Source organism: Dermacentor albipictus, chromosome 4 (assembly GCF_038994185.2).
Source record: "Dermacentor albipictus isolate Rhodes 1998 colony chromosome 4, USDA_Dalb.pri_finalv2, whole genome shotgun sequence".
Lineage (NCBI taxonomy): Eukaryota > Metazoa > Arthropoda > Arachnida > Ixodida > Ixodidae > Dermacentor > Dermacentor albipictus.
The window spans coordinates 32952706-32967050 of record NC_091824.1 but is presented as its reverse complement, the minus strand read 5'-3'; the positions used below and the strand labels follow the sequence as shown (position 1 = coordinate 32967050).

At 47.6% G+C, this 14345-nt stretch overlaps 1 protein-coding gene across 3 annotated transcripts in view; it reads right to left on the bottom strand.

The window, feature by feature from the left end:
- The window catches only part of LOC135900199 (sodium-dependent phosphate transport protein 2C-like), a 67819-nt gene that overhangs the window by 7476 nt on the left and 45998 nt on the right, over positions 1-14345 (bottom strand). For all 3 annotated transcript variants that reach the window (XM_065429638.1, XM_065429639.1, XM_065429640.1), the window contains 2 exons: positions 6847-6989; positions 1565-1899 (listed from right to left, as the gene is read on the bottom strand). In XM_065429638.1, coding sequence (XP_065285710.1) covers positions 1565-1899; positions 6847-6989 — 478 coding nt within the window. The remainder of the gene's footprint in view (positions 1-1564; positions 1900-6846; positions 6990-14345) is intronic.

Sequence of the window (14345 nt, the reverse complement as noted above, 5' to 3'; positions counted from 1 at the left end):
GAGGCGGACATTATACTTGCACGAGAAATCTAAACAAATAATCAACTAACTGACGAAAACTGACTAAAGTTCTGAATTACTTTACGACACATATTGAAATTTACGAATTGTAGCGCCTGGACAATGTGCCTGGAGAATGTGAGACATTATAGAGCTTTAGTTTGTCAGCAAGCGTGCTGCTCTTGACGGGACACCAAGGTATATTGGAAGGTGGTGGCAGATGATGATAATTTATTGTCATTCCCTTTGAAACGGGGCCCTGACAAAAAGTCACATTGCCTGCTTCGTTAATCCGGTATGATGTACAGTCGCGGACAGAATATTACGCACCATGAAATCTAAGAAAAAGCTGAATATCTCCGCAACCTCACAACGCAATCTTGTATTTGCATTTTGGACCTCGACTAGAATATGCTAACAACGTTGTCGTGGGCAGTTGTACTGGTTACTGCTACAGGCTGCTCGGGAATTGAACATTTTCGGAGATCCCGTGGTCCATTTTATTCTGTCCGCGACTGTACATGCTTTTTATTCTACCATTTTGTGTACATCTCCTTAAAGGGACCCTAAAGAGAAAAATGATTTCTTCTGGATCAGTAAATTACCTTTTTATGGCACCAAAAACACCATTCTTACCATGATAGATGCTTGGTAAGCCAGAAAAAGCGCACAAACAAAAGAAGGGTGGCGATGCCTCCTTCAAGTTCTCGCACATGGTCGCTGTGACGTCATTGAGTTAGATAGGCCGACTAATTATATATAGCGGTACAGACTGACTGCATTGTGTTCCAAAGGAACCGAATATTCAACATGGCGAGTTTCGGAAACTTTTACTCAGTCAACGGGGTCCAAATGCGAAAACGTACTTTGGAATCCCTGACGTCACACTGACGTACCGGCGTCGAGGTTTCGGCGCGAATGTCAAATATTGATACTTCGACCTTCAGTTTCTCATCTACTATTCAAACTATTATTTTGAAATGACTGCCTGCTGGGTTCTGAAACAATGCTTTATTAGTCTAAACTGATTTATTGTTTCGCTTAGTGTCCCTTTAATACTTTTTTAATTCCCCCAAATATGCCTGTAGGGGATCCGGCCTTATCAATATCTTCCCCGCTTTATCTTCACCGATGCTCTGAACGATTCTTGCTTACCTAGACTGCGCACAGGTTGGTGCTTCCATTCACTGTAAATACGAGTAGCAACAACACTGGTAGCGCCATCTTGAGGCACCTAATTTGACCAGAAAGAACGCAAAGCTATTGCAGTGACCTAGCATATTCCACTCGACTGCTGGTGTGAAGAGTCGGTAGCGACGTAATCACTAACATCATCACTTCTTTTACAGTTTATTTTTGTTGTCGACAAGAACACTCACTCAACATACACACAGGCACACAAAAGTAAAAGAAACATTTGAAACGTGTTGTTGTATGAGGCGTTGTACTGCTACCGGTTACTGCTGTCCACAGCTCTGTTAACCCACTATGTCCCGTGAAGGGCAATACGTTTACGGACAAGGTAAATCTATCGAGTGCGCAGTTACAGGGACGTGCGTGTCACCTGAAGAACGGCACCGGATAGAAGAGCAGGATGCCGATGACGTTGAAGAATGTGTGGCACAGGGCGATCTGCAGCGCGTTCTGCCGAGTGACGGGGCTGCCGGCCAGGGCAGCCACGAGCCCCGTGGCCGTGGTGCCCACGTTGGAGCCCAGCGTGAGCGGATACACGCGCTCCAGGTCGAGCATGCCGAGCGCCGCGAAGGGCAACAGCGCCGACGTGAACGCCGAGCTGCTCTGGAACACGAACGTTATCAGGCAGCCCAGCAGAAGGCACAGGTAGCCGACCAGCATCGACGCCGGGAAAGTGTACTCGCGGTTCACGCACACCGTCAGCACCTGCAGACGAGAGATTGCGATGTGGGCTGAAGAGGAAGCGGTCGAAGGTGCGACTGTGTGGAGGTGAGGCGGCGACGGGCCGCGGCACGACGCAGATCGAATGAAAGGGGCGCTGCTCAGACACACGAGCTCGTTCGCGTCACCGTACTCTTCATCTGACATCGTGTGTTATGCCCTTCACAAGAAGCGGTAACTTAGCTCCGACGACAAGAAAGGTTTGAGAATCTATTTGCACGTATAGAACGGATTGGAGCTAGGTAGAACTGTAAGCAACCCCAAATAGCAGCCGCTCGCGTAATTAGCCCGCTGGTTATGCGAGGTTTAGCAAATAGCTTTTGAACCAACGCCTTTTTCGACAGACCCAAGCGCAGTGTGCATAGCCGATAAGTCCGCAAACGCCCAAAAGCGTGGCTTAAAGCTGATAATCATTTCTTCAGTTAAAAGTGCAGTAATCTTTGTTCAGTCATCACGGATGATTATTTACCCTGAAGAAAGTACAAATCCTGCAGTTTCATGTGCCCAAACTACTATATGATTACGGGGGAAAACACAGGGAAGGCGGGAGATGAAAAACAAGATGATGAGCCAAACTAGAACAACGTAAAAGCGGGAGCCAACGTTTCGACAAGTGAACTTGTCTTTTTCAAGGCGGCATATGCTTTCCTTGGCACAGTATATATAGACAGGGTTCTTCTGAAGGCGAGAGGGGGTAAGGCGGGTGGGTACGACAACGACAGAAGATGTGTTAGCGGCGAGGGTGTAGAACTGAGATTAAAGGGGTGCTATGCACAAAGCCGGCGACACGTTCGTGTGTCAGCCAGCGTGTCAACGGTTGTGTGCACAGCACCCCTCTATTATCTGCTTCGTTGTAGGTCGTGGGCTATTGACTCTCTGAAAGAGATAATAAAAGGAGCGGCAGAAAAGGGTGCTCGTGAGAAAAAAATTACTGAAATGGAATAAATATATTAACAAAAATTAAATTATGGGGTTTTACATGCCAAAACCACTTTCTGATTATGAGGCACGCCATAGTGGAGGACTCCGGAAATTATGACCCCCCGGGGTTCTTAACGTGCACCTAAATCTAAGTACACGGGTGTTTTCGCACTTCACCCCTATCGAAATGGCCGGGATTCGATCCCGCGACCTCGTGCTCAACAGCCCAACACCACTGAGCAACTACGGTGGGTTAATAAATATATAAATAAATAGAAAAAAGAAAGGGAGGGAAAAAACACTAAGCAACCAAATGCGAATAACAAAGTGTTGTTGCCTATAACATGAAATTTAGCATAGCGAACAGATTCTAACGCTCCCTTTGAAACGCTTATGCCTATTGGTTGCAATGTGTTTAACTTATGGATAAGGTATGATCCTCTGTATTTTTATTCTTGTTCAGAACGGAAATTTGACTCTAATATGTGCAGTTTAAGTTCACCCAAGTTATGGTCTGCTTGGTTGAAATGCTCGGAAACGGCTTTGAGAAGCCTCTTAGCTGTGTCCGCGCGATGTCCGTTTAATCTGACGTTCATTGATTGTCCCGTTTCATCGATATTTTGTTTCTTACAGAAGGAACATTCTAGCATATAAAGCACATCGGAACTAGTGCAGGTAAAGCTAGTTTTCACTTGATGTGTATAACTATTTGGGGCGCTTTTAATTTTAAGGCCACTCTGAAGGTGACTTCAGGTATTACACCTAGGGCGACAACATCCTTTCATTACGGGGGAATATGTTGGCTCACTTTTGCATGCACTAATACGTCTTTAACGTTTCTGTTGCGATGATATGTAACAATTGGTACATCCGGGAACACTTTTCTCAGACGCTCGTTACTTGATAATATTGGGTGGTATTTTCTAGGATGTTGTTTATGTTCGGGAGGGCATTAGAATATTTTGTTATAATAGCTGGCGGTCTGTCAGATTCTGGTCTAGGCTGTTTCTTAGCTAATTCCGACTGCCTCTCCAATCTAGACGCGACGTCATAAGCTCTATCGAGAGCACCTTGTGGATAGTTTCCTTCTGGTAGCGTGGCTTTAAGTTCATTTAGTGGGCGGGTGTAATCGTTATCTTCGCTGCAGATTTTTCTTATTCGTTTCGCTTGTCCGACAAAATTCCTTGCTTGCAGTTTCGCGGGTGATGACTGTTGTAGTCTAAATATTGCTGGCTATCCGTAGGCTTCCCGCGAAGTGTCATTCTCAGTTTTCTCTTTTCTATGTAGACCACGTCGTGTCGAGGAAGTTGATTTTACTTGGAGAGTGGTGAGCAGTAAATTATTTTTGGAGGCCAATGCAGTACTCAGCAAAGTTGACGGTTTTGAATAGCTTAAATAGCTGAAAGGTCATCAGCAGCTTTAAGTCGTCAGAAGAAATGAAGACTGTCGATTTGCTGACCAAATGTTATTTTAATACTCTGGTGAAAGCGATTGCAATGGCTAATGAAGTCGGTTAACGCGCTTGTACCATGTTCCCATATTATAAGTATAATATAATATTTGGGGTTTTACGTGCCAAAACCACTTTCTGATTATGAGGCACGCCGTAGTGGAGGACTCCGGAAATTTTGACCACCTGGGGTTCTTTAACGTGCACCTAAATCTAAGCACACGGGTGTTTTCGCATTTCGCCCCCATCGAAATGCGGCCGCCGTGGCCGGGATTCGATCCCGCGACCTCGTGCTCAGCAGCCCAACACCATAGCCACTGAGCAACCACGGCGGGTGATATTATAAGTATGTCGTCAATGTAACGCAGATAAGTGTGGGGTTTTAAAGGGCAGGATTTCAACAGGCCTGCTTTAAGTCGTCAGAACGAATGAATAGTGTCGATTTGCTGACCAAATGTTATTTTAATATTCTGATGAAAGCGATTGAAATGGCTAATGAAGTCGGTTAACGCGCTTGTACCATGTTCCCATACCATGTTCGCATACGTGGGAGCGAATAGTGTTCCTATGCTAGTGCCAAAAGTTTGCAGATAGTGAATAGAACGAATTCGAAATAGTTGAGCGTGAGAACTAACCTAGGAGTGACAGGTAAACTTCAGGAGCATGCGCTTGGGGATTAATTGCGAGTGATTTTGATAGGGCTTCAATTCCTTCACTTCTACGCAAAGGGCAGAAACATCCAAATTGACTAGAATAGCGCGGTCGCAAAGGATTTGGTTGGCGTTGATGCCATCGATAATTCGAAGAAAGTGCGGCGTGTCTTGAACAAAAAATGGGAGGGTGCACGGTGAGGATGTTTGACAGGTGGTGACTGAAGAATTTAGATAGTGACTGGGTAGGTGTGTTGTTATTAGACACTGTAGGCCGACCTGTGATTTCTGCTGTAAACATTTCTTCTACGGGAACCTTGTGTATTTGCGGAAGAAGATAAAAGTGGCCTGCTTCTTTGTTCTTGGGCATCATAAAGCAATTTAACATTGTGTGATTAGTTTCCTGGACACGAGCTCCTCTATAGTGCTTTGCACAGTATTGATGCAGTCTGAATTTAGGTTAGAGTCAAGTTTTCTGTAATGGGTATGGTTGCTCAGTTGTTTGGAGTCCTCACTCTCGTACTTTTCTATAGGCCAGATTACGATACTGCCGCCTTTGTCTGCTGGTTTTATTACAATGTCATTCTTTTTCGCGAGTTCTTTGAGGATTTGGTGCAGCGCGGAGAACAAATTTTTATGCTTCTGGCAATGCCGCGCTGACTCTATAATTTCCTTTGAGATTAGCTTTATGTTTAAATCCAGGTATGGCCACTATTCGGCTTCCGGTGTCCACGTGCAAAGTGGTCTAGGAGAGCCTCTATCCTGTTTTCCCACGTCAGGCCTATCGAAAAAGAACTCCTTGATGCGCATGCGTCTGGAACACTCGACTATATCTTTGTGGAGTTCATATTCGTTTACTGCGTTGTTCGTGGGACCAAAAGTTAGACCACCTTTCAGGAGATCATCTTCATTGGGGCTTAGACTCTGGGACATGCCTACTACGTTGTTGCAGTGCTCTGGATGCTCACTTGTAGCCCTATTGGTGGAGCTATATGCCGTAGGCGTTACATTAGTTGTCTTGGATGGATCTGCAGCTCTAATACCTTAGTGCTGGTATTTTTTATCTATTAGGCTTTTCTCGCTAGTTTTGATGAATTGTTCAAGCTCTCTTTTTTTCCGGTTCAGATAATTTACGCTGTCGAGCTGATTAGCAATTATCGTAAGTTGTTCCTGCAGTGTTCTTCGAGAATATCAAAGAGAGCGATGCATTTTTTAGGACAGCATTCAACTTCAATAGTAGCCTGGAGTGTAAAGTGCCGAGGGCACATCTAACCTCAATTCTGTGACCTCTTGGGATTTTCCTCTCTTTAATGCAGCTAGTGTAAGTTTTCAGGTGAAATCTGTAATTTGATTGTTTGGCGGCAAGTTTGCGGAATTGGAGGAAAGGGCGAGATTTGTTGTTGCGTGTGCTATCCGTAGTGCGTGGTAGTGATTTCTGTTTGGCGCGGGCAGACCTCCAGGGTACCGAAACATGACTACGGGACACACCGTGAGGAGGTGCTTCAGAATAACTTTCACCACCCTAACCTCCGCATTTAGAAATGCAACTTAACTTGAAGCTCATGCTTGACTTGATATAAATGACGCATGGTGCGAACGCGCCGAAGACGCTCATTGCGTTTCTTTCGGTGCGTTGACGACAGGCGTCGTTTAAAGCAAGTCAACCATAGGCTTCAAATTAAGATGCATTTCTGAATACGGGGGTAAGTCAATGCGCTTCAATGGCTGGCACAAGAGCGTTTTTTCGCATCCCACTCGCCATCGGAATTTGGTGGCCGTGACCGGGCTCGAACTCACGACCTCTTACTCCCGCTTTAACGCGCCCTCTATACGGGACATGGCTATGGCCACCAAGCTGTGCTAGTCACCCCACCGTACAGTGAGTGGAGTGCACGCAATGGGCATCCTCACCTTGACAACGTGGCTCTGCGTGAGTCCCGTGAGCACCTTGACCATGACGAAGAAACAGAGCAGGATGGTCAGCACGGAAAGAGCGAAGCAACACGCTCCCGTCGCCGCGTCACTCATGTTCAACCAGTTGAACAGCGCCGTGCCTGCGCGGTAAGTCATAATCAGTGTTCTTTTTTTGTTTGTTTGCTCATCACGGCCCACTCAGACGCGTCACTGTGGCTTATACTTGAATGAAGGGCGAGAAATAGTCGCCACGCACAAACAAGGAGGAGAGCATGAAGCTTTAGTCATGCCATCTAGCATTCTTTTTTTACTTCTGAAAGCACGTTTCTGCATACTGTATGAACTCTCGTATAATCGACGCTGAAGATTATTTTAATCCCTAGTTAAGTCACCTTTCAAAGACTATTGCGTTCGCACATGTTCTTAGGTTGCCTACTTCTGCAAAAGTATACCACATTGGTTTCCGCAGGAGGCGCTGGTCTACACAATACATTATTCAACATGTGTGTCTCGAAGCGTACGGTGAGGGGCTAGTTGGTATGACATTATGAGAACAAAGAAAAACTGCGCAAAAAAAGGAGTGGTTCTTTCTCTGTCTTGTCCTTTTTTTGCGCAGTTTTTCTTTGTTCTCATAATGTGTGTCTCCGCTTGCGTCAGCTGGACTTACTTTGCTATCTGTGTATTGGCTGGATTGCAGCGGGACTCCGAGCCCTTGTCAATTTGCTATGACAACTTTCTTTGGCCCAGCGAGTTCCTCTAGAGTATTGACGGCTAAATGACATGAATTAAATTTTATTTTAGATGAGTGAATACCAACTTTTCCGAATGCGAATTGAATGCCAAGTACTGATCATCGAATCCAATGCTCAAACGCAGACGCATATATTTACAGCGTGAATTAGTATTTGGGTATAATTAGGTGACATGTCTGCAGTGAGCAAGGTGCAAAAGATAGCCAAGCGCCAAGGACGATGGATAAGTTTTACAAACAAGATCCCAGAATGTCATTAAAAATCTGCACGAATAGCTTCTCAAGATATTTAGAGCATCGTTACAAACAATTTTCCAGTAATGAATGGCTGCTGTATGACGATAGCTTTCGAAAAGCGCTAAATAAATGGTTCAATTTTAAATTAGGAGGTTTTACGTACCAAAACCGCCATCTAATTATGAGGTACGCCGTATAGTGGGGGACTCCGGATTGATTTTGACCACCTGAGATTCTTTAAAGTGCACCTAAATCCAAATACACGGGTGTTTGCATTTTGCCCCCATGGAAATGCGGCCGCCGTGTCCAGGGTTTTATCCCGCGACCTAAATAAATCGTTTCATTACTACTTTCAAAAACGCTGACAGAGTACACACAAAAATCACAGTTGTCATGTAAGCTTTCGCGGTGAAGCCGGAAACAAAGCTTGCATTACCCTTTTTGTTTCTGGGTTACTTCGAAAACATTTGTCGTTTACTTCCGAGAATTAGCGACACCCTGTTTAGTAGATGGAGAGCAATAGCAACACTTTAACAGCTGATTGTTGCAAAATATTTGGTTAGCTTCAAGCATTCAAAAATACCGAATAGTTCCTTTTCAAATAGGAATAGTTAGTGTGTAATATTCAATTCGTATTCCAACATTCGAATATTCGTCCACATCTAATGTTCTACACCTACAATCGCTCGAACTCGCCGCGGTCAACAGCGGCTATGCTGTTGTGCTGCTGAACGCGAGCTCGCGGGATCAAATGCCGGCCGCGGCGGCGGCCGCATTTCGATGGGGGCGAAATGCAAAAACGCCCGTGTCCCGTGCATTGGGGGCAAGTTAAAGATTCCCTGGTGGTTGAAATTAATGCGCTGACCTCCCACTACGACGTGCCTCATAATCAAATCGTGGTTTTGGCACGTAAAACAGCAGACTTCATTCGTAATCGCTTACCAATTCACGCCGTTTTAATGTTCCCCGACACCATGTGCACCGAACTTAAGTACATGAGTTATTTCAGTTAGGCGAGCATTGTGAAACTATGTTGAAGCATCGCAACGGGAAGCAGATAAGAAAAAAATCTAACTGACGATCAGTTGGTTGACTTGACGGAAATGCGTTAGCATTAATCATTCGCAAGCGTCTCTCCTGAAGGTATGCCGGCATGCGATCACGCCGAAGCGCGACGTCACGCGCCACCCGCAATCGTATTAGCTCCTTAGGTGTGACGTCTCATCACTCTTTCCGTCACAAACACACGCCCCATTTTACCTCCTTCCCGTATCCACTATTAACGCCACGTACATTTTCTTCATTCTTTCCTCTTCTCGCAACGCCACAAGGTAACCGACGGACACCAACAAGTTGTTGTTGGCATGAGTGGTCTAATGCTGACGCATTAAAAACAAGGTCACAACCACAACAGGTCTTGTTTTAGAGCCCAGCTCGTAATAGCCCGTTCCTGCGGCAAGCTTCGGCGTAACCGAGCGAACGAGCACAACAGTGAAAGATGAAAGAGCGAACGCGGAGCGGAAGATGAAAGACGCGAGCCGCGAACGGCGGAGAGGCGGAGACCAATGAGAGCGGCCCCTTCAGTGATGTGCGCACGGGAAACTGGTTCCATGCGAACCCGGCCGACCACTCGTTTCGTACTATCGTCTACTCTCGTCAACTCTCGCTCACGCTTGCTTGGTTTGATTTATTCGGTCTCAATCGCGCTTGTTTCGAATGGCTTGATTTGCGACAGTTTTTTAATCTGATGTTATGCGCGATGCGATTTGTGTAGTACATTCTGGAAGTCAAGCTGTACCAGCGATTGGACTGGAACCATTGACGAATCATGTATAATAGCCGATGCGCTTGACCTCTGCTACATGTTTATCCAACTGTTTGTCTCAATACATAGCGAAATGAAAACACGCATTTACCTTGGCTCAAATTTCGCATTAGGGAGTAGCGTAATCGTCGGTGATTTTTTTCGTGTCCTTTTCCAGTTGCCCTGGTTCAATATACATTCAAGTTGAACCAATTGGCCACAATCAAGTTCCTACAAGCCTTGTGATGCCGTGACATTGTAGCGGCATCTTGAACGCTTTCGCACTGGCGACTCGCTTGTGATGATGTCTATTGGTTCTCCAATTAGCATAAAAGCTACATGGAAGCCACTAAGAAGCAACGCCTGATTAGTTATTTTCGTGTTTTGTTTCAGGACAACGAAGAGCTAAAACGTGCGTTTTTCGGTCCATTTGTGCATGCAAGTAAACAATGGTGAAAAGTTGCTTAGTTTTCGCCGAGTATTTAAGCCTATACTATAACGGAAATGCTCCTTGGTTCAATGCAATGTCAGGAACTGGGAAAGCTATTGCATCTGTTTCTATGACCTGTGCTGGTGGTTGGTTAAGTAATGGAGCACTGAGAGAGAGCGAACATTTTTATTTTTTAAAAGAAGTAAGAGTGTGGGAGGTACCCCTAGTTCTGGGTCCCTAGAACGATCCCAGCAACAGCACGAGTCCGTTGAACTAGAGCCCGGCGGACCTCGGAAGGCCCGTCGCCGTGTGCATCTTCCTACAGCTCTTTGGTGCGGATGGTGTGCAGGATAACTGGCAGGGGAGGGAATAATTTTGCGGCGCAGTCCAGCGTGACATGGAACGCCGCGGGGGGGTTGCCACAGCCCGGGCAAGGGTCTGCATAGCGGCCAGGGTAACATTTATGTAGGGAGAGGACGTTGGGTAATGTGTTTGGAGTTGGCGGAGTGCCACATCTGGTGTGTAGTATCTTAATATGTCTCTGTATGTGAATGGAGGGCCCACCTGATCTGCACTCCCATTTTTGCCATGCCAGACAGCTCGGAGGGTAATTTTTCGAGCGACCACGTGTGCGCGGTCATTACTCGACAGTGAGGCATGGCCACGTGTTCGGAGCAAGTGAATGCGTTGTGGGGCAGATGTGTCTGTGTTTGGTGACTGTTGTGGAATCTGGAGAGCCGCCTTGGTGAAACCGCATCCCGTCCAAAACGCTAGGCGTGTTTGCTGGGAATCGATTAGCATATACACCTCCCCAGGAATGTGAAGACCGTGTCGCACAGCAAGCGCTACTTCAAGGAGTTCTCCGTGTGTATGTGTAGAACCCCGCAAGGAGACGGCCGTAAGAAATGTTTCAGCGCCATCGATTACTACCGCGGAATACCCGTTGCGGCACCGAGCGGCATCCGTGTATGGGGTGTTTGTCTCAGGGACATCACCGAGCACGCGCACAAGGTATCGTACACAGCCGCGTCGTCGTCCCACATCATGTCCAGGATGCATGTTTCGTAGTAGTGGGTGCACCATGAAGGCTGTACGGACCCAAGTCAGAGCAGTGATGGCGATGTCGTCATGGTCATTATGGAGAATCGAATATCCCCATCTCGAGAGCAGGTGCAGCCTAGTGAATGTGAGCAAAAGATGTTGTCTTTGACGACCACCGAGCTTCCTACAACTCGCCGAGTGTGGTATGCGTCCCTAGGGCTAGCAGACGTTTCCTGGCGGTGTAGTGTGGGAGGGTGTGGGCAAGCTTGGTTGCCTTTCGTAGCATCGCGTCGACCTGTACCTTCTGCGACTGGGTAAGTCTGTGGAGGGGAAGGTAGTTAATAATGCGACTGACCAAGCAGACCTCCACAATGTGCAGTAGGTCCCGTTTTCGTAGACCTGAGCGCCTGTTGGAGACCTGACGAATCATGGCCAGTGTATGTTCGGTCTGTCGGGACAGTGTAGTTCGTCTCCCCATTCGCTTGAACGTGTAGTCCAAGAAAGCGATCACGGTCCCCCTGGGGTACAGGAACGCCATCAACGTACACCGTGATCTTGGGTGGAGAGGTGATGCTACGCGCGCGTATGAGAACCATCTCGGACTTTTGTGGAGCATAGGACAAGCTGTCCTGTCGTACGTAAGCGGTAACGATGTCGACGGCCTGCTGCAGTCGATCCTGAATGGCCCCGTCTGACCTTCGCGTCGTCCATATCGTGATGCCGTCTTCATAAATCGCATGTGCAGCATCGTGGATCTGGTCGAGCTGCTCAAGTAGTCTTGCGAGGGCGATATTAAATAGAGTGTGGGGCAGAACTGATCCCTGTGGGGTACCGCGACCTGTGAGACAAATTGTGTCCGACCGATGTGGCCCTATCCCAGTGGTGGCTGTTCTGTCGAGCAGAAAGGAACGAATGTAGTTATACATGCGGCCACCACAATGTGATTCAGCAAGATTTCGAAGAATCAAGTCGTGTGCCACGTTTTCAAATGCTCCTTTTAGATTAAGGGCGAGGATGGCCATCATCTGGGCACGAGATAGGGGCCCGATATATACCTCTTCCTTGAGCTGTAGAAGCACGTCCTGCGTGGAGAGATGCACCAGAAATTCGAACTGTGAGTGGGAGAAGAACTATCGTTCGAGGAATGATTGTAGACGCCGTAAAAGCACGAGTTCCGTTAACTTTCCGATGCATGAAGTAAGGGATATCGGCCGTAAGTTTTCTATGGCTATGAGTTCGCCTGGTTTGGGTATTAACGAAATGACAGCATGACGACATGCCTGTGGGAGCGCACCCCGATGCCCATCATCATTAAATAGGTGCGTTAGATGACGTAGATCTGAATCACTGAGGTTTTGAAAGGTGGACATTCTGATATGATCTGCCCCTGGGGCCACGTTTCCACGGATATCTTGAACTACCACGCGAACCTCATCGTTTGTGATGTCCGCGTTGAGTTTCTCGTTAGGTCCTTCTGCGTACGGGTATTCGGGATACTGTGGTTGTGGGAGGGTAGGGATAAACGTATTTCTAGCTCTTTTAAAAAGAGCAGACGGAATGTCTCGGTACTTTCGTATTAAGCTGTGTAGGCGATGAAATGTTTGTCTTTGTAGTGAATGGATCCATGAGTGCGCGAAGTATCGACCCTGTTTTCGCGATTCCCAGGGGGCCGGAAAAACCTCGAAGAAACCTTGTTAGCTGTTCTGCGCGAGAGCCTGAGCATATTCTTGTGCCTCTTGCGAAATTTGGTCCATACGCCGGCGAAGTTTGCGATTCAGGCGTTGGCGTTTCCAGTGCCGCGTGAGCCCTCTACGCTCCTCTCACAGATGCAGTAGGTGCCGGTCCACGTCCGGGGTTGCAGTTCTGGTAACCAGTGTGCGCGTACACGCGTCTAGGTCAGCAGAAAAGGACTCGAGCCATTGCTCGTGTCCTACTCCTTCAGGAGGTGTCTGTCGACGCTCCCTGAGCCACGTCCAATCCGTGATCCGCACCTTGCGCTCAGGACAGTGTGCAGTGGTAGGGTAGCGGCCACGATGTAATGGTCACTGTCTAGTTGTTCATCTAGAGGACCATGTGCAATCACTGGTCCTGTATTTTTGGGAAAAGTAAGGTCAGGGAATGAGTCACGTGTGACGCTGTTACCTAAACGTCTTAGGTGCCCTGCCTCCGTATGTAAGGTGTATCTCAAGTTTCATATGTCATCCCAGAGCCGAATTCCTTTGGTTCCAGATTTGCGGTACCCCCAAACTATACACGGAGTGTTGAAGTCACCGCATACGAGAATGGTGCACCCAAGGCGTCCAAATTCTATTACAAGGCGATGAAATGAGTGTGTGCGTGAGCGTGGAGAACTGTACACATTTAATATGCAGAGACTGTGACTGTTCTTGCCCTGTGTAATGAGTTCGAGAATTTGGTGTGGGATGTCAATGTAGTATGGGAGTCGCACGTTAAGTTTTTTATACTAGGGCCCCCACGAGTGGAGAAGTACCCGTAAAAGTGGTGAAGCCGGATAGAGAAGGAGCTGTCTGGTTCTTGTAGGAGGATAATATCAGGATGGTGCGTGGACATAGCATCGTACAGTTGCATGGATGCCCTTTTCTGGCGGTATCATGTGCAGTTCCACTGCCAAACCACGATCTGCTGCTGGCTAAGCACTACCATCATCTTCGTGAGAGGAAGTGGCCTGGCGTGAGTATGGGTCCCATCTTGCACTTGTGAGGGGTGGATGGGGCCGCGCGGACTGGGAAGCCGGCAAGGAGGTGCCTATAGAATCCGAACGGGAGACTAACTCGGCGAAAAGGGCGTGTGTCCGCTCGTCTGACGCGTGTATAACGGTAATGATTTTCTGCACTAGCGCTTGAGATTACTGCCGCGCGCTCTCTATAGCTGCCTGTATTCTGGCATTTGTGCGCTCTATTGCAACGTCCAGCTGTGCATTCATCTGCGTGTAACGCGCCTCCATGTCACGGCGTAGCCGCGCGATTTCGGGGAAAGGGTTCGGTGTGGGAGTATAGCGGGACGTGTTGTGGGGTGAAGACTGGGGCGAGAGAGCTGTGTGGGATCCCCCGGGCAACTCACCTACCGAGTGCCGCCTTGGCATTAATGTTCTCCATGGCCTGTGGCTGCTGACGGTCTGGGGTAGCTGCTGAGGTTGCCGGTTTGCTTAATTGTGCCTTCTTGTAGGGTTGGGGGATGCCTGTGATGCCAGGGCAGCCTGACGCTTCACGTGG